General features: G+C 34.1%; 1 protein-coding gene across 4 annotated transcripts in view; it reads right to left on the reverse strand.

The window, feature by feature from the left end:
* The window catches only part of SYBU (syntabulin), a 136,302-nt gene that overhangs the window by 75,931 nt on the left and 38,851 nt on the right, over positions 1 to 21,520 (reverse strand). Inside the window, exons 1-3 of one of the 4 annotated variants that reach the window (XM_051970997.1) lie at positions 17,371 to 17,458; positions 13,011 to 13,093; positions 11,080 to 11,284 (exon numbers count right to left, since the gene is read on the reverse strand). In XM_051970997.1, coding sequence (XP_051826957.1) covers positions 11,080 to 11,284; positions 13,011 to 13,034 — 229 coding nt within the window. In that variant the 5' untranslated portion in view covers positions 13,035 to 13,093; positions 17,371 to 17,458. Of the gene's footprint in view, positions 1 to 11,079; positions 11,285 to 13,010; positions 13,135 to 13,422; positions 13,657 to 17,370; positions 17,459 to 21,520 lie in introns of those variants that run through there. The other 3 variants (XM_051970998.1, XM_051970999.1, XM_051971000.1) reach the window with 3 other exon arrangements.

Here is a 21,520-nt window from a genome sequence, read left to right on the forward strand (position 1 = left end):
CAGATGATTCCATAATCTACATAGGAAACTTTCAAATCTCTCCTGAGATCTAGTCCTGAATCTCCAACTGCCTGTGGACTTCTCCACCTGGATATTCCAGAGACATAAAATTCAAAATGCCTAAATCACCTTTTGCATCTCTTCCTAATTTCTCTGTTTCTGTTAAAGGCATCACTGTTCTTACAGCCATTGAGGTTCAGTCTAGAACTCATTCTTCACTCTCAATTACCCTTCTCCTCAAATCAACCATTTGCTAAATATTGTTGATTCTTGTTTCTTAACATGTCTTGGATCTGTCTCTTTTCTACCCACACTATAATTATATTATTTTAGGCTGTCACAACTTCTTAACTGGAGTGACAAATTGAAATTAGAGAGACTCCTAATTGGTCTTGAAATCAACATCTCTCCTCCTTCATTTATCCTTCAAATAGCTGCCAAATTGATATTCTTAAAGACAGATCTGACCATGCTACTCTTATTCAAGAACCTTCAGTAGTTCCCTTTTACTTTCAAGATAAAATATACTTCTTTTGGCATTTAGAGATCTTCACAATTTGGTTCTGCCTATATTTCTAGGCTGACTGCTCATGACCAAACTGGCCTACTTGTTATCCTGTTTCTTTGCATAAGCTGTCCTCTAGAATGCTTTCCTTCTTTTCTTCCATCTCTTAGAACTCCTAATTCCTTTTTCCTTAAGGTCTAGGTTTAAATACCATCTTCTTCATGAGGTTTTTCCTTATTCTCCAAGTTATAAGTCCCTCAAATAATAATTTGTACTTATCTGTGGCATGTGGTATCCTCCACAAAAAAATGTAAGCTTCTTTTTAAATTTTTTTGTTCAGGCAATTGGGGTTAACTCAGGTCCTCCTGACTACAGAGCTGGTGCTCTATCCACTGTGTCATCTAACTGCCCCCAAAATGTAAGCTTCTTGAGTGAATCAATTATCTCAATTTTACATCTGCATCTGATCTCTTTACATAGTGCACACACAAATACAAATTAGTCTCACTATTTACAGATCATAGAAAACATCAGCTATGATAATATTCCTTTTGCTATGGCTGCTTCTTACTTTAACCACCTTCACTATCTCTCTGTGATATGGACCTAAGATCATTAACTTTAGACAACTATCTAAGACAATTAAGGTACAGAAAAGATTATGAGAACATTCTTTATGGGGATAAAATCATACATCAAATTTAAAAAATGACCTTAATTAAAATCAGTCTTGTCAGTTGTTATTACATTCCCACAAATATTTTACAAATAGATAATAGTCATTTTCACATTTTTTTAACCTTTTAACTTTTAACCTGACATTAATTTTTAACCTTTTTGGTTAGATAGGTATTTCTGTGATTGTTGTATCTGATCACACACACACACACACACACACACACACATGCTCTCTCACACACAAGAGTTATTTGGAAACAATGTATAGATATTACTACTTAAAAAGAGTACAAAATCCATAACAAGGTTAATTCTTTGCCCACCCTTCTCATCCAAATAGTCATTCTTTTATTTATTTATTTATTTTTGTTGAGGCAATTGGGGTTAAGTGACTTGCCCAGGATTAAGTGTTAAGTATCTGAGATCACATTTGAACTCAGGTCCTCCTGACCAGGACTGGTACTCTAACCACTATACCATATAGCTGCCCCAGTTGTCATTCTTTTAATTACAGTAGAATACTGCGATATAGCTCACTTTTAGCAGTTTAACTCACTTCTAACAATACATCTAGTTGTTTACTACAATCCAATTTCCAACCTCTTCAATTAGACAAAAGGAAAAACATACCAGGAATACTTTTGGTGGGTATGTGCCTGGCAAACTTTTGTAGGCATCATCACGTCATGGCAGGACACCAGTCAGGCATTAATTTGCTTTAATTGACCTTCCTGCCTAGGTGCTGGTATAAGCAGAAGGGGAAAGAAATCTTTCCTGCCACTAAGCATCCAATATAAAAATCAAAATACTTTCTGAGATCATGCCATATAAAGTCTTTGATTAGACAAATCTCACAGAATCTCATCTGCTCTATATTCTCTTTATTGATTTGACACCATTTTAAAAGCATCTCCTATTGCTAGAATGCTAAGATCTTTCATTTATATCACCTTAATGTGCTTACAGACTATTTTTGCTTAGATTGTGTCATTTGTTGTAAATACTATGAGGTTAGTGAGGCAGAAATTATTATCTCCCTTTTACAGAAGAGGAAACTGAGGGTCAGAGAGTTTAAATAACTGGCTCAGGGTCATACACTGTTTTGTGGCAAAGCCAGTAATAAAATACTGAGTTTCAAACTTCTCATTTAGTAGTCTCAGGGGTGGATAGTACAGTAAATAGAGTGCCAAACCTAGAGTCAGGAAAACCTGTTTTTTTGAATTCAAATTTGACTTCAGAGACTTACTATCAGTGTAATCCTGGAAAAATTACTTAACTCTAGTTCACCTTAGTTTCCTCATATATAAAATGAATTGGAGAAAGAAATGACAAAAGAGACTAGTATCTTTGCCAAATACTGGATGGGATCAAGAATTACCTGACAAAACAACAACAGTGATCTTAGACCCCTATACAGAACTATCAGGCTTGGAAGGATGTTTGCCATCTTTGTCTCTTTTGCCATTAAGATCCTGGAAGTAAAATAAATTAATTTGTGAATGAGAAGAATTTACTAATATAGCCTAAATATTCTTTTCAATTTATCACAAGAAAATCAAATTCCTTTATAAAAGATTTCTTTCACTTGCCATGTTTACAAAGCACCTCCAAGGAGAACTAGTGAATACCCAACAATCCAAATGCCTCATTGTTCTAAGGAGTAATTATTCACCATAGTAAGAAAAGAGGAATGCACAGCATGCTGTAAATTGCATCAGATTAATGATGATATGTATCCTCCAAATGCAAACAGGTCATCAGCTTCCATAATTTGTAGCTGTTCTAAATACAGAACAACAAATAAATTTAAAAAAAGAAGAAGAAAATGGCCCTTAATAAATGAGAGTCAGAGTCCCATATACTATAGGCTATAAAATCAACCAAAAAATAGTCATTATTTCTTATAGATATATTAAATGCAGGAAAAGACAGAAAAAAAATTTAGTGAACAGACTTTATACAGAAAGAATGAGAATTTAAAAAGCATGAATATATTAAAAAAAAACAACCCTGTAAAACCACTTACTATTAAGGCAGCTGGTCCTCTTTTTATTAATCATTGACAGTCTTTTTTTGGTCCCCAAAGCATTTATTTGTCATGTACTAAGTGCTGACAATGCATTAGATGCTGTGTAACACTTTCTGAATCCACAACAAAGACTTTCAAGCCAATACAAATTTAAAATGTCTCCTACTGAGCAGATAATCATTATTTTTGTACAGCTGTTATTATCTTAGTAATTGCATACAGAATATATATTGTAAAGAACAAAATCATTTCAAGATGAAATGAGGCCAAAGTGCAAAAGACACCAAATAAATTAATGGAATTAACAAAAATGACAGCAATTCTGGGAAGATAGTGGAATAGAGCAGAAAATTCTAAGCTCTCCATATGGTCTTCACAAACTACCACCTCAGGGTAAATGTAGAGGAGAAAACAGAACACAACAACAACAAAACAACAATAACAGTAAGAGTGGGGCAGAGAAGAAGTCCTCTTGGGACAACTGGAGAAGAACAAAAGACCCTTGGGATAGAGGTTCATCTTGCATGAAGTGCAATAACATCCTGGCTAAACAGCAACTAAATAAACAAACCTGAGAAAGTAAAAGAGAAAGAACCTAACCATAGATAGCTACTATGGGGATTGAGAAGACCTGGGAATCATTTGCATTGAAGGAAACTGAAGCAAAAAAGGTTTCTCTTCCCCCAAAAAGTAATGCCAAATGGACATATACCCAAAAAGAGTTCTTGGAAGAACTTAAAAAGCACTTTAAAAATCAAATAAGAAAGATTGAGGAAAAATAGGAAAAAAAATATGAACAATCCCCCCCCCCAAAAAAAAAAAACTCCAAAGAAAATTATGAAAAGAAAATTAGTCATCTGGAAAAAGAGAGCCAAAATCTTAAGAAATTAAACAATTCCTTGAAAACCAGGAATGGGCAAGGGAAAGTGAATAATGTTATTAGATATCAAGAAAAATTAAATAAAATAAAAAGAATGAAAAATATGAAACATAAGAAAGACAACTGATCTGAAGAACAGATCAAAAAGAATAAATATAATAATTATTAGATTACTTGAAAGCTACAATAAAAAAAGAATCTTGATACAATATCATAAGAAATAGTTACATAAAATTATCCTTAAGTTTTAGAACAGAAGGGGAAAGTAGAAATGGAAAAAAAAATCTACCAATCACCACCTGTAAAAATTTTCAGGATGAAAACCTACAGGAATATCACAGCCAAATTGTGAAACCCCCAGGTTAAGGAGAAAATATTACAAGTAATAAGAAAAAAGCAATTCAAATACTGCAGAGCCACAATTAGAATTAAATAAGAAGCTGCTATACCAAAAGACTAAAGAACACCATATATATTTAAGAGCAAAAGAGCTGGGGTTGCTGCCAAAAATAAACTTAACCATCAAAGTTAGTATGATTCTAAAAAAAAAAAAAAAAAAGGATTCAATATCAAGGATATTGCCAAGTTTCTGATTTTTATCACAAAAAAGACCAGAACTTAATGGAAAATTTGACATATAAGATCCAGGAAAACTATAAGATAAATATCAAAAAACAATTACAAGGAATTCAATAAAGAACAAACTATTTAGTTTTTATACATAGAAATGTAAATCATATTCTTCTTTTTTTTTGTTCTGAGGCAATTGGGATTAAGTGATTTGTCCAGGGTCACACAGCTAAGAAGTATTAGGTATCTGAAGCCAGAGTTGAACTCAGGTCCTCCTAACTTCAGACACTCCATCCATTGCACCATCTAGCTGCTCCTTGTAAATCATATTCTTAAGACTGTCACTAGTAATTGAGTGATTTGAAAGAAATATTGAGAATGAGCTGAGTATGATGTGGTGATTCTAAAAGAAAAACTGTAGAAAAAAGGAAAAGGACAATTATACAAATGAGGTGCGAGAATTGATATAGATAAAATCAGGCAGGGGTGGACAGCTGATAGTACAAGATCCCTACTTTCATCAGAGCTGGGTTAAAGAAGAAACAACATATACATCTAGAAGGATATAAAAATCTTCTAAATCTTCTAAATTTATAAGAGGATGAGGGAACAAAATAAGGGTAGACAGTTAAAAAAAAGTGGGTAGATTAAAATTTAGGAAGCCAGGGAGAGAAGAAAAGGAAGAGATCCTTAGAGAAGTGGGTAGAACAAAGAAAAAGAGGATTAGGGCAGAGGATAAAGAGATAGATTCTTTAAAAGGTGTGTATTAGGAATGTAGTGACTAGAAATAAACTAAAGGAGGGATAAGATAAAAAGAGAGTCTGAGAAGGATAAGAATGAGGAAAAATAGGATGGAGGTAAATACATAAATAGTATTCATTACTTTAAATATGAATGGAATGCATTCACCACAAAATGGAAATGCATAACAGAATGAATTAAAAGTTAGAATCCAACAATGTGCTGCTTGCAAGAAACAAATTTAAAAATGAAAGATACATACAGAATTAAAATAAAGGACTGAAATAGCATGTATTATACCTCAGTTGATACAAAAATAATCAGGGGCAATAATCATGATATCACAAAGTCAAAGCTAAAATAGATGTAATTAAAAAGAGTTAAATATGAAAGTCTAGTATGATAAAAAATACCATAGATAATGGATCAATATCAACACTAAACTTAGTATGGTAAACTATAACATAGTATAGTAAATTTTTAAAAGAAAAGTTAAATGGATTACAGGTAGAAATAAATAGTAGTACTATAATAATAGGGGAATTTAACCTTCCTTGCTCAGAACTAGACAAATCTAAGCAAAAAATAAATAAGAAAGAAGTTAAAGCAGTAAATAGAATTTTTGATAATCTAGATATGATAGTTATCTGAAGAGAACTGAATGTAAATAGAAAGAAATACAGTTTTATATTGATGGTATATGATAACTTTACAAAGATTGACCATCTTTGGGCACAAAAATATCATAACTAAATGTTTCCTTTACAGACCACAATGCAATAAAAATTATATTTAATGGAGACCATGGAAAGATAGGAAAAAAACCTAATTGGAGACTAAATAATCTAATCTTAAAGAATAACTGGGTTAAACAAAAATATAGAAACGTTGAGTAATTTCATTAAAGAAAGTAACAATAATAAAACAACATTCAAAACCTATGGGATATGGCAAAAGTAGTAATCAGAGGAAAATTTATGTCCTTAAGTGCTTATATCCATTAAAAATGAATTAAGTTTTAATTAAGGGCAAAAAAAAAAACTACATAAAGAGTAAACTAAAAATCCCTAATTAAACACTAAATTGGAAATATGAAAAATTAAAGGTGACATTAATAAAATTTAGTGTAAAAACTATTCAAATTATAAATAAAAGTAGGATTGGTATTATGAAGAAAATCAATAAAAAATAAACAATATATAGGTTAATATAATTTTTAAAAAGAGAGAAAACTGAATTACTAGTATCAAAAATGAAAAGGGCAAACATACCACAAAAAATGAAATAAAAGCAATTATAAGGAGTTACTTTGCCCAATTATGTAACAATACATTTAACAACTTAAGTGAAATGGAGGAATACTAACAAAATTAAAAACTGCCCAGATTAGCAGATGAGAAATAGCATATCTAAATAGACCATTTTTAATAAAAATAAATGGAATGGATCATAAATGGGCTTTTAAAAAAATAAAAAGCACCAGGACAGACAAATTTACAAGTGAATTCTATCAAATATTTAAAGACCAATTAATTCCAATATTAAATTATTTAGAATAATAAGTAAAAAAGGGGGTCCTGCCAAACTCCTTTTATGAAACAAATATGATATTTAAATCAGTAAAAGTAAAAATAGAAAAAAATTATAGACTAATTTCATCAATGGACATGGATGTAACAATCCCAAATAAAATAACAATTAACCAAAGACTAATTTTAAGGGACTCAATGACAAACTGCATTTTATATGTGGAAATATAAATCATAAGTCTAAGATTGTATTAGCAATTGAGTAGTTTGAAAGAAAGACTGGCATAGAGCTGAGTATGATGTGATTCTAAAAGCAAAACTTTATAGGAAAAGGTTTAAAAAATGGTATGCATGTTCTACAAATGAAGTGCAAGAAGAATTGACACAAAAGAATTAGATGGAGTTAGAGGCCTGATAGTTCTGGAATCCTACTCACATCCAGAATGAGTTAAAGAGGAAAAAATACATACATCTATCTATCTATATATGTATGTATATGTATGTAGATAGATAAATGTATCTATCTACAGATATATGTATGTGTGTATATACACACATGTCCTTTACAGAATTAAAATAAATTAAAATAAATATAGGAGCTAAAAATAATAACAAAATTCATTTGGAAGAACAAAAGTACAAGAATATCAAAGAACCTAATGGAAAAAAATGTAAAGGAAGGAAATTTAATAGTATCACATCTTAAACTATATATAAGAAAGTAACTATCAGGTACAGACCAAAAAATAGAAAGGTAGATCAGTGGAACAGATATAGAATATATAGCAGTAATAAATAGAGTAACTAAATATTGGACAAGTTTATAAAGAGTTAAGTTTTGGGAATAAGAATTCATTATGTGGTGACAATTGTTGGGAAAGCTAGAAAATAGTCTGGCAGAAATTGGGCCTAGACCAACATCTTAGATCATTTACCAAGATAAATGAATACAAAACTATATAAAATGTTCTGACCATAAATACCAAATTAACTGCAAAGATCTTATGAAGGAAAATGCTGTTTGAATCTATAAAAAGAACTGATACATATGTGTGTATGTATGCTTATGTCTATTATAAGCTGTATATACATGTGTATATGTACACACATATACATATGCATTACATATGTGTGTGTATATGTATATACACATAGATTTGTGTCTAATGGTAGCCATCTCAAAGTTCAGGGTGGGGGAAAAGAAAAAAAGAAAGTTCACAGATAACTTTGTTGTATGTTTGAACATAACAGCAAATTATACATAATGGATCTGCAATTTCAGGTGCAATCTTCTGGTATTCTATCCCATTGTGTTTTAAGGAAATAATTTTTTTTTACTTCTTAAGTTCAAATAAAATAAAAAAGAAATGAAAAATTGGTACACTGAAAACCTTTTAAATGGAAATTTCAGGTATGCACACAAAATTAGCTTAGAAATAGCTTAGAAAATGGTTTAAAAAACACACCAAAATAGATCTGAAAATGATACAGGACTCAGGAAAGAAGATAATAATAATAATAATAAAATATTTTTCAAGTCTGAAGAAGGCAATGGAGAACGAAGGGAAATGAAGTAGGGAATGGGGAGTACAGGGAAAGAACAAAGAAATCAGTATAGTATAGGATGTATTGATAAAGTTTAAAAACAGACAAACTCTTTGGGCCATATACTATCCTTGACAGTGACTATCTTTGATACAAATATAAAAAAGTATTCTTTAGGCCTCTCTTCTGGAACCTTTATTATTTAGCAACATATTTCTGTAAGTAAACATTTAAGAATGAATTTCCACTGTGGAATTCACTGTGAACTCAACACCCATTCATAAGCACATGCTTGCATATACTTAGGCTCACTATCAAAGTAGGCATTAGAAATTTTTAAAAAATCCTATATAATCAAAGGATATTTAAGTAGCCAACTATGTAGCTAGATGTTATACAATATGATCCTGAAGGGTTTAGAACAGAGGAGAAACTGGATAGAAAAACAGCTCTGTAATCCCCCTAATTAATAATTTGCAAATTATTGTACTAACTAATAAAAAAGTGACATCGCCCTACTATAGCCATGTCACTTTTTTATCAGTTAATACAATAATTTGCAAATTATTTGCAACAAAGTTAGTGCAGAACATTCATGCTGCATCATAAAATGTAGACTAAGTTATGGGTCAATGCAACTTGTAAATTGTAATATTTTAATTTCATAAGTCCTGACTGCTATATTAATTTTTATACCATGTTTTCTGAGTGAACTATCATTATTGGGTTATGGGGACATTTTCTAGCTTCTCTATGTTAAGATAAAAGGATTTCTTTTTTAAAAGCTATTGTTTTTTTTTTTTTTTTTTTTTTTTTCCTGTGGATATATTTTATGTTTCTACTTCACTATCTGTAGCTCCCCATTGCACTCAATCCATTTACATTCCATGCACCATCTGACCTCTTTAAGCATTAGGAATGCCCTAGTATGCTATGCTCTTTAGCAAGAAAAGCATTGGAAGCCCTCTTGGATCATATGAGAAATGGAGACAGGCAAGGAGAACAAGAAAAAAGCCTAAATGGTGGGGAATCAATGTGAGAGATCAGACAAAATGAACTCTGGATAAGGGCAGTAATTCTGTTTGGAGACATTAGACAAAATCTGATAAAGAGAGAAGCAAGGCTAAAGATGGAGAAGTGGATTTGTCTAGGTAAGTAATTATAAGCTCTTCTCACTCCATTCTCAGCTACTTAATAGCAGAAGGATCAATTTTTTCTTTTGGTTTTCCTGCACAACATTACAATGTTAGTGGAAGACAAAATCCCTAAGGAGGGAGTGGCAATTCTGGAAATGGATCATGGGTAGAGTGATTCATGAACAATATTCATCATATTATGATTTTGCCCTTTTTAAAAACAATTTTGAAAATGTAGCTGACTTTTGAAGCTGAAGGTAGGCTTGTCTAAGTGGAATTGACTTATTTGGAGTACACATCATGAATAAATTTACAATTTCACTCCAATGATTTAGTCATATAAACAGTCATAAAAAAGAGGGCTTGTTCTGCCAATTTGGAGTGATGATTATAGAGTTCTTTAACATACAGTTAGAAAACTGAGGACCAAAACTCAATTAAAACAAACACTAACATTCTGCAAATATTACCCAGACCCCAGGAAATTTGTTTGTCATGTCAATTGAGTAACAAGTTTTCCTTTTAATCTTAATTCAGACATATTCAAGTAAGAAAAACAATCTTTAGAAAGTAAATATTTTTAGAATGGGGCAGAGAATCTGAAGATATTCAATGAACATGTTTTAAATAAGTAGGAAAACAAAGCACATATTTTTTTTGTTGTTCCTATGAAGAGCAAAGACAAATTTCAGATAATTCTGTGTTATCAACTGAATACTGTATCAGCAAACTCTCCCATCCAAACTTCTTTTATTTTTATTATATGAATATAAGGGTAGAGTTTAAAAGGAACACACTAAAAGGTCAGGAGAAACAAACTTAAGTTGTCACAAAGGACAGAATATTGAATTTGGAGTTAGAAAGAACTGGGCTCCCATTATGCCTCAGCTCTATACTAACTTTGTAACATTGGGCAAGTCTAAAGTTCTCAGAGCTTCAGTTGCTTTATTTGTAAATTAAGGGGATTAGATTAGATAACTACTAAAATTAATACAAGCTCTAAATCTATGATACTATTATTTTATGAACAGTAAGATGGCATTAACTAATAGAACCTCCTCATGGTATTGTTGTAAGGATCATATGAGAATTTCTATAAAGCAATTTTGCAAATTTAAATGAATGCTAGATATTATTGTAAATGGAATACAATTTTGCATTTTCTCTCCTTTGAATCTCTCCTACCACTTGGTTTGTCTCTATCCTATATATTTACAATGTTCTAAGGATTTCTAACTAACATCATTCCTTGGCATAGTCAAGAAAACTCTTCCAAAGCATTATTTAGTATTTATAGAATACCAAAATTCCCAAGTGTGTTGTCATGGACAGAAATTCAAATTAAAGCAAAAGCAGAATTTCAGTGGAAAATTAGTTTTTTGTTTTTTTTAAGAGTTGATATCTTAAACCAATTCAAAGCCCATTTATTTGCTTTAGTAGGATGTGAATAAAAGTCAACTTCGTACCTGAGCAGAAGCTATTGCTGCTAATGGTCCTTGCTGAACGCCCAGAGCTGCTAGGATTGAATTCTCTGCTCTCCTCCTCAGAGAAGGGAGATTCAGATGCTGGAGATATTTTCTGCTGTTGCTGGGGCAGGTGAGGCCGAAGAATCAAACGGGGAATTCGGCTTCGAGAAATCTCCTTCTCATGATGCTGCACTCTGTGCACCTTCTCAAAATTGGACATGAAAATGAAAACAAAAAGAAGACAGTTCTCCCTGCCACAGAGCTCCTGTTCCTTTTGAGAAGGGGTACTTCTGAATAAGGAATTATCTGAATGTGATTATTCCTTATATTAGTTAGTTAAGAAAAGCATCAACTTCTATTTAGTAATAACTATTCCTATCAATTATTCTTGTGCAGTGATTCCATTGTTACATCCTGTGAAGAAGGCCATTCTATTTTATGCCCTCCTACTCTTCCCATTCTGGCATATTATATGAAAATTCATGATTTTCCCACTTCCTAGATTCTTTACACTGATTTATCATTTCAGTTTCCTTTTATTTTGTTTGCCTTGCTTTAATTGTGTCATCTGTTTTCTCCCTTCTCAATTTTCTCTCCACATATTTTCCCTGAACTGCACTCCACCCCCTACACACACTTGCTTCTCTTACTTGATCTATAATGCAACATTATCTTTCAAATCCCCCTTCTTCTGACTAGCCTTTCAATTATTCATTAATATCCTAGTATTCAAGGCTTTGGGCCAAGACAAAAACAAAACAAAACAAAAATCCAATACCCTGAGAGATTACTCTAGCTTTTATATCGGGGTTTTAGGATTATTTTCTTCATATTATGCTCATGAGAAGTGAATTTCTTTTCTGCTTTCTTTACAGAATCAAATAGATAACCACAGAATTAAAAAAAAAACATTAATTATAAAATCTGAGTTTCTTCACAAATACCCTAAACAGGACCATAACTAGTCTGGGACATTTGGGAGCACTGTCCCCATTTAGGGCTGCCTAGGCACAGCTGGATTTTCCCACAATTACTTAAGAGGCAGCCCATTTTCATGTGTTCCATATTTCTGAAGTCTCATTTGTACAAAATTCCTGCTACCATTTCTGGCGCTAGAGTCCTATAATGATTTTTTTTAAGGGAAAACTCGCTGATTTCTTTCAACCATTCCACTGAAAGGGAAAAGAAATCTGATTAGGAAATCAACAGCATTTCACAATATGACCTCCTGCTTATTTTCAACATGGGCTTAGTAAGGTCAATGCCAAGACAAACAAGGGGCAGCCTTGGGAGCTTTATACAAAGTCGGAATTCAAAGGAAAGTCCCAGGCTTCAATAAGCTCCTGATCCCTTCTAAGCATGTCATCCCATACTGTGCCAAAGAACCCACTCCTGAGATTCTGTAGTCTCTGGATCAGTGCTGCAAACAAGCCTGGCAAATAGTATTTTTGCATTCTGTTGAATACCTAGTTCATTCAACAAATGTGAAATGTCAGTAATATTCTAAATCTTTATTCCCCAGTAATTTATCTACTCAATTTCTTTTATTCACTTATAATATTCATACAAACCATTACAATGAGCATCTACCGTCTTCTAAAATTCCTGTTTTGGGGCCATCAGTACATCTTCCTCAATGCCATGAGACTTTTCTGATGTCAAACCCCAAATCTTTTTCCATCCTACCTGGCCTCACTTTCTTAAATTTCATCACCTGAAAAATCATTTTCTTCATTTCACCTTAATTCTACTCTCTCATTTCTGATAGCTCGTCACTGTCTTTAACCTTCCCTATCCGCCCCTTCCCCAAACCCCGCCCCTTACTCTGCAGAGCCTCACCTGGGCCCCCGCCCATCTGCCCTGCCAGGTGGCCCCTGGCTCTGCGCCCGCTCCCCGCAGCCAAGAGCCTGCCTCTCTCGGATGTCTCCTACCTTAGTCTCCCGGAGGGGCCCCATCGCGCCACTGCCACTGCCCGGCCTGGCTCCTTATATCTCTGCCGCCAAGAAGAAGACACCTGAGGACATCAGAAAAGAGAAGACTCCACGATGAGCCGGGCAAGGGGCGCGGAATACAGCAGCTGCGGCAGAGAGGATTCGGTGGCGGATGCCCGCCGCGCTTCTGGCTCACTTAGCTAGTGACTGTGAGCCCAGCTCGCTCCCACCCCCGTCAACCCGCCCCGGCTCGGACACGTGGTGCCGCCACTGCCACTGCCGAGGCCGCCACCATCACCCACCCGAGGTACCGCGGCTCCTCCCGAGCAGCAGCTGCAGCTACAGTCACCGCGGGCTGCCTAGGGACCCAGCACCCAGCAGCTCCCAGGGCAGCATGGAACCTCTTCCCGACCTGGCTGGGAGCTCGGCAGTGCTCCGGAAAGCCGCTTAGAGGGCAAGGGAACTTTCTCGCTCCTCTGCCCAGAGCCGCTGCCAGATTGGGGGATTTGGCTACTAGGATTGCCTTTCTCCCTCTTGGGGTCGAAGCGGAAGTTGAAATGAGAGTTGTGATGGAGAGATAGCTCTTAAGAAAAGGTGTTATTCTCACTAGCTCCCGTATCTCAGTACTTCTGTTTTTGGGGGAGAGGCAGAAAGATGGGTGAGAGTAGGAGGGGCAGATAAAATGCTGCGCTAACATTCCTTGTTTATTTGTAGAAAGCGAGAGACTAAAACGCTCGATTGTCTTTTCCTCCCCACTGTCCTTCTCTCCTCTGCTCCTTCCCCTTTCTCCTTCCTTTCCTTTTCTATCTTCTCAATCTCTTCTCTCTCCTCTGCTTCCTTTTTTCTTACTTCCCTACTCCCTGCTTTTACTGTTTATTCACTTTGGATGATCTCTTCATCCAAGAAGAGGGGAAGGAATATTTCTCTCAGTACAAAGACTGTTCCTACCCAAATTTGTGCTGCAGGCTTGACAGCAGCTCAATACCCTTATCTTCACAAATCTTTATTGAACCAAGAGATTCCTAGTTCCTTGATAATTGTCTCTGGAAAAGTGCTAGTAGTTTCTTGGGATGAGAAAACAGGCTAGATTAAAGGGTAGATTAGGTGGTTTTTCTCACTCATCCCTAGAACTGTCTAGTCCATATCACCAGGGACAAGGCCCAGGCTTGTCTTCTCCATAGTATAAACTGTCAAACTATACTCCAGGCATTTTAGTTTAAACATTATTTTTAAAAGGTAGGTAAAGTAGAAGTAAGGTTAAATAAGTCAGACGTTTCCTTTTCCAAGCCAGTGTTTTGAGGTCAGCTAAAGAACAAGGGAGATATAAAATACTGAATGAAATCCTGTGGAACATTTAATAGTTTGGTTGTAGTTGAATTTTGTTAATAATGAATTCTTTTCTAGAAATGATAGTGGGATGGGGGAGGGGAGAGTTGTGAATGAAGATATGCAGTAGAAAGGTGTCAAATGTTCACTCTTAGACCAAACTCCAAAAATATTATTTTTATTATTAATATTATTATGGATGAGGTTGGTTATAGTTGTTTGGTGTACCTTTTGGGAGTTTCAGGTGACTTTTGTGAGTGATAGATGGTGAATAGATATGTTATCTAATTGTCAATTTCCTAGTGTCCAAGGAAGCATGATAGTCTTTGTTTCCCAAGAGTAATTATGTTTTTTCCTCAGTTTCAATTAAGGACCCAACTAGGACATTAGATTTATCAGGGGAGAAACAGATAGGGAAAAGGGAGAAGAGGGGAAAAAATAAAACATTTAAAAGAATTGTCCTGTCTAATCTCTTTCCCACTAACTCTCAGCAATGTGTCTCTACAGTTTCTTGCTACAACATAGTTAAGGAGAAGTAGAATGGATTTTGACCATAGCATCATGGATTTAGAGCTGGAGAGGATTTAGAGATTTTCTAGTCTAATTCCATTATTTTATGGAGTAGGAAAAGGCCCTGAGAAATAGAGACATATACAAGATCCCACAGATACTTGGAAAGCTAGTCTGCAAAGCCAGATCTTCACCTTTTTCACTCTAGATTTAAATGTTCTGTTACACACACACACACACACATATATATATATACCTCTGTGATCTTGGGCAAGTTACCTTTGGGGCCTCATTACTCCCCTAAAATAAGAGAGTATTGGATGAGATAATCTCTAAAGTATTTTGAAACCTAAGTCTATGATTTAAGTGATGATCTAGGATTTTTGTGATTGGTATAATACATGGTTGATATAACAATGGTTTCTCAGAAAATTATCTAAGAAAAATGGTGGCCCATCATGAATCATACAATTCAGTATTTCCAAAATAGATTTTTTTAAACTAGGATTTTATCACTAATACAGTTAACAACTCATCTTCAACTTTTAGTTCTAGACAATTCCTAGACTGCTTTAAAGTCATGACTAGAAGCCATATTTTCCTGACTCTAAAGAAGAAGCTAAATGGCACAGTGAATAACATGTTCATTCTGGAGTTAAGAAGATCTGAGTTCAAATCAGTCTTCAGAACCTTACCAACTATATGACTTCAGGCAAATCATTTAATTTCTGTCAAGTTCCTCCACTGCAAAATGGGGATAATAATAGCTCCTATCTTCCAAGGTTATTGTGAGGATAAAATGATGTACAGTAGTTTTTGTAAAGTGTTTAGCACAGTTACTGTTACATAGTAGGCCCTTAATAAATTCTTATTTCCTTCCAAGACTGGCTCTATCTAGTATGCAGTAGTGCCCCTCCCAAGTCTGGAGCTAATTACTATAAAATTGAGAAGATTCCAAGATGGAGTTGGTGAGCATAGTGACGTAAACATGCTTGAGGAATAGCAAAATCAGCAACTGAAGTTGAGAGGTGCTAGGGAACAGGAGTTTAAAAAAAATAACAACAATAAAGGGATTTTAGATTTAGGTTTGGGAAGGAACTTAGAAGTCTTCTATCTATAGTAACTTGACCAGGGTTACACAGAAAGTAAGAGAAGATCCAGAATTCAAATCCAAGTCATCAGACCCTAAATACAATGTTCCTTCCACTTCATCAAAATATTCTCAGATTATATATCTGTGAAATGGGAAGAATGGTGTCAGGATACAGAATAGAATAGACTAGATGATCTCTAAGATCCCTTCCAATTTTAATAATCTATGAGAGAGACACTGACAGGTATTTTGATTCTTTGGAGAGTTTTAAAACAAAAAGCAAAAGGAAATCTGAAATTTCCCCAGAGATTAATTATAATAAATCCCCAAAATGTAAAAAAATCCAAGAAGGAAAAATTGAGAAGACTACTGCGATAGTAAAGTACACAGGCTTAATTTCCATTTTGAGAAAAAGAATTAAATATGCCTTTCTATTTGACGATGGGGCGTGTGTGCCTAGCAAGTAACATGTGTTCAGTGGAAGCTTTTACTGCAGAAGTGCAGGCATGAGAGAGGCTTTGCAGCAGCGGGCTTGTCACCATAGCAACCCTGCCAAGGAAAAGGGACATGATTCAGTAGTCAGAGGCATCTTAGTGCTGTAGTTTGGGTATCTGTACCTGCTTCTTTTCCTAAAGTGCAAATTGAACAAGTGATAATAATGGCTTTTTGGTCTTCATATTCATTCAAGTTTTCCTTATGCCACTAAATCAAATGCCCAACAGTTATTAGAACTATAACCATTAAAAAGTATAATCCAATACTGAACATCAGATTTATTTTTTCCATAAGTCTTTAAGAAGAGTCTTGTCTAGAATCTTTCTGACTGAAATAGCTGTTTTTACCACACAGGTAAATTTTAAGAACTGAATTTAAACCAGATTAATTTCTCAAGTACAAAAGATCCGTGGCTGCAGAAGAATAGCTCCTTTAAATTTTGCCAGAGGTAAAAAAATAGTCAAATCCTGAGTAGATTTAGGGAATGTAGATGAGATTTGGGTGTGACAAATACAATGCAGCTCAGGGATCCCAGGATCATCTGTCCATTTGCATTTATAGATAGTAATTGGTCTGTCAAGTCAATCAATCTTAATAGAATATTCCTTACATGTATATACTTTTTTCATAGCATTTCATAGCCCTTTTTTCATATACATTATTTTATTTGAACCCTGCAATAACTCCAAGAGGTATAGTTTTGAAGGCATCTTGAAACCAATTAAGTAAGGAAAGGATATTATTGATCAACTCCCGGAATACCCCCCAAAACCTTACTTTCTAGAAGAAACAATACAAAATATATAGGAAAATAAATTATATAAACATATATATATTTCTATAAAACCTTCATATCATAAAACTTAAATGTATCCTTACTCTCCTTTCTTCCTCTCTGCCCCACCCAAGCACAAATATTTCCCCATTAAATCTTACCTGCTTGTGCTGGAGTCTCTTCTTGAACTCTTTCAACCTTGATGAAACACAGGCTTTGTATGACTCTGTGTGTGTGTGTGTGTGTGTGTGTGTGTGTGTGTGTGTATACTGTCTCTGTATTTAACCTGCTGTTGGCACAGCAGCACAGATCAGCTGACAGGGTTTACATCATCGACATGAAAAGTATTGCAATCTAAGCCATGCTAAGTTTTTTTTCTTTGTAATAGATTGAGGTTTTCTTTTTTTTCCTTTCTTTTTTCTTACCAGGCTTTTCATAAGTATACATCCTTTGCCAGTCAATGCAACAAATATTTATTAATCACCAACTGTATGCAGAATCTTAAGGACAATAGTGGTTGTGATAAGATTCAGATAAGATACAATCCTCATTCTTATTATTATAAATAGATATAGTAGTTATTATAAAGACAATACATAAATGTATGAGAGGTGCAAATAGGAAAAGATACAAGAGGGGACTGAATGTGTCAAAACTGAGAGGATAAGGAAGGACCCCTGGAAGAGATGGCACTACATTTGAATTTACATCAATAAGATACATCAGTATTCAATATTTACATCAGTATTCAATAAGTGTAGAGGGAATAGTAGAGAGCATATCAGGAAAATATATAGATTATTTTGAATAAAGAAGTAAAAGCACAAGAGAGGTGAGCACAAAGTTCTATGTGGCTGAGGCAGAGAGTACATGGAAGGGAGAAGTATTGGGATGAAATTGGAGTAAACTGCCATAGAATAGCAGTATGGATTACCAAATCAGAGAACTGAGGTTCAAAATCCAGCTCTGCTCTTTACTATTTGGGGGAAATCATCTAATCTCCCTGAGTCTCAGTTTCCTCATCTGTTAAAAGAGGTCCAGCAGGATATATTGGTAATAACATCAGAGTGGGAATCAGAGGGCTTGGTTGATAAAAATGTGCAAACCATTTTCCAGGTTTATATCAGGGAGGTCATTATCTTCCAAAAGCTTCCTTCTTTGCCCAAGATTCTGATCTGTCAAAGTTCCATGTTTTATAGAAATAGTTGTCTTTTTATCTAATGTCCAGGAATCTTCCCCAAGGGAGAAAACCTTCTCTTGCTACATGACTGCACCTCTAGAAAATGTACAACATAATTAGATTTATATATAAGAATGTTAGATATGGCAGCAATGTGAAGGATAGTTTGGAGCAGAAAGAAAATCCAGTCAAAAAGACTTTAATTGAATCTATTGTAATAGTCCAGGTGGCTGAACATAAGGATTTTAGTAGGGTGGTAGTAGTGCAAACAGAGATGAATAGATGAATGCAAGAAATATTATACAGGTGGAATCTATGGTACTTGTTAACATGCTCATTTTCTTTAGGAAACATGGTATAATGTGGAAGAAAATAGCAAAGTAGATAAGCTGACTAGGTTCAGATGAGCTTGCTATGGCTATATTGTGATGAATAGGGATTTTATTACAACATGTTGTAATATGTGGTCCTAAAAGGTGGAAGAGAAAACAGAATCAAAGACAAATATAGTTTTATTTTATTTTTAAACTTGGGAAAATGGTGATAGGAACACAGAAAGTATCATAGATGGAAGAGCATGTTGGGAGGAAAGATATGTTTGTTTTAGGATGTATTGTTGAATGTGAGATCATGTAGTATATATATCTAAGTAGAATCTGTCAACAGAAATTTGAAGATGAGGATCTGGAGCTTGATAGAAAAGTTATTGATTGAGATATAGATGCATATATGTGAGAATTGCCATGAAAGAAAACATAAGAGGAGAAAAGAAAACCAAAAACAGAATTTTAAAAACACCTATCTTAAGGAATAAGGGGAGAAGACAGAGATTCAACAAAGGAAAAAAGAGATGTGGTAAGACACTTAAGAGGAGAACTATGGAAGCAGAAGCCAAAAGAAGAGAGAATAATCAAAAGAAAGGAGTAGTTAGCAGAGTTATCTGTTATAAAGAGGTAAAAAGGAATGAGGACTGGGAAAATGCTTTCAGGTTTAGTAGGACAATGGTGACTTTCAAAAGAATTTCAATAGAGTGGTAGAGAAGCCAGATTGCAAAGATTTGAGTGAATAAAGGATCAATTTTCAGGAATCATAACAGAATGTATTAGAGAATAGGAAAATACACAGTAGGTGAGAGTCAAATGATTCTGCAGTTGTTTGTTATTATAGAATTGGAGTTTGCTTTCCCGTATCCCACAGTATTTTAATGTGCGGACCTTACTGTTAAGTCATTAAGGAAAGTTAAAGTCATCAGGAAATCATCTTATGAGGTTTGTTGATATTTCCTTGTCTATTTTTTTTTTAACCTAAGTCATTGCATTGTTTAGAAGTGAGAAATCAGTGTATAACTAAAAGGAGAATAATAAATCTTGAGGAGTCACACATCTGATTCTTCACATTTCAAACTTAGTCTAGCAATGAGAATCTTTCTCACAAATTATAGTAAGTACATAAGTGTTGATAATGCTTTCTCTCCCCTTTTCTACTTACTTTCTGAAAAAGTCTTATAGGTTGGGGAAAGTTACAAGAATTGTCCTTGTAATGTCACATCAAGAATGACCTTTACAATTGCTCAATTGACAAATGATCAAACGATATGAACATTTTCAAATGATGAAATTAAAGCCTCCCATAATCATATTAAAATGCTCTGAATCACTATTTATTAGAGAAATGTATATTAAAACAACTCTGAGGTGCCACTTCATATTTTTCAGATTGGCTAAGATGAAAGGAAAAGATAATGATAAATGTTGGAAAGGATGTGGGAAAACTGGTACACTAATGCATTGTTGGTGACGTTGGGAAATGATCCAACCATTCTGGAGAGCAATTTGGAACTATGCCCAAGGGCTATATAAAACTGTGCATACCCTTTGACCCAACAGTGTCACTATTGGATTTGTACCCCAAGGAAATTATAAATGAGGGGAAAAGACCCACATGTGCAAAAATGTTTGTAACAGCTCTTTTTGTGGTGACAAAGAATTAGAAAGTGAGTAGATGCCCATCAATTAGGGAATGGCTGAATAAGTTATGATATATGAAAGCAATGGAATATTATTGTTCTATTAAAAAAATGATGAACAAGCTGATTTTAGAAAGGCCTGGAAAAATTTACACGAACTCATGCTGAGTGAAACAAGCAGAACCAGGAATACATTGTACATAATAATGGCAAGATTGTGCAATAATCAATTACGAAAGACTTGATTCTTCTCAGCAGTTCAGTGATCCAGGGCAATCCCAATAAACTATGATAGAAAATGCCACCTGCATTCAAAAAGAGAATTATAAAGATTGAATATAAATCAACACATGCTATGTTCACTTTTTTTCTGTTTTATTTTTCTCTTGTGGTTTTCCCTTTTGTTCTGATTTTTCTCTCCCAACATGATTCATAAAGAATTATGTATTTTAAAAATTAATATACATGTATAATCAGAAAAAATAAAAGTTTATTTTAAATTAATTAATTAATTAAAGAAGAATGATCTTATAATGATCCTTCCAGCAGCAACTCATCAGTGCTGCTTCCCTTATTCTATAAGAATCTTCATCTATTATTCAGGGTTTTTTTTTTTTTTAACATCATGAATCGATCTTTAAGTAGCCCTCCATTTTTGTAGATAATCAATTTTGAATGGCATTTCTCATTGTGAGAATTTGGTAATTCAAACTGGCCAATGAAGAGGGGCAGCTCTTCTTGTATTGATAAAAGACAAGTGATTATTGATCTTTTTTTTAATCCTTTAGAAGATGGAGGCAAAGAATGATGTGTACAGTAACAACAATATTGTTTTAAAAATAACTTTGGGAAATTATTATTTTGATTATTATAAATACCCAAACAAACTATAAAGGACCTATGAAGAAAGATGCTATCTGTATGCAGAGAAAGATCAGATAAAAAGAAGTATATATAAAATGTTTTTTAATACATACATATATATTTGTGTCGAATTGTAGCCATCTCTGGAGGAGGGGGGAAATAAGAAAGAGGAATACATGATAACTTTATTATCTATTTGAAAGGAAAGCAACTTGTACATAATAGATCTGTAATTTCATATACAATCATCTTTCCCCCATTCTATTGTTTAGTAATACTTATTTTACTTTTTAAGTTCAGA

Source organism: Antechinus flavipes, chromosome 1 (genome assembly GCF_016432865.1).
Source record: "Antechinus flavipes isolate AdamAnt ecotype Samford, QLD, Australia chromosome 1, AdamAnt_v2, whole genome shotgun sequence".
NCBI classification, from domain to species: Eukaryota; Metazoa; Chordata; class Mammalia; order Dasyuromorphia; family Dasyuridae; genus Antechinus; species Antechinus flavipes.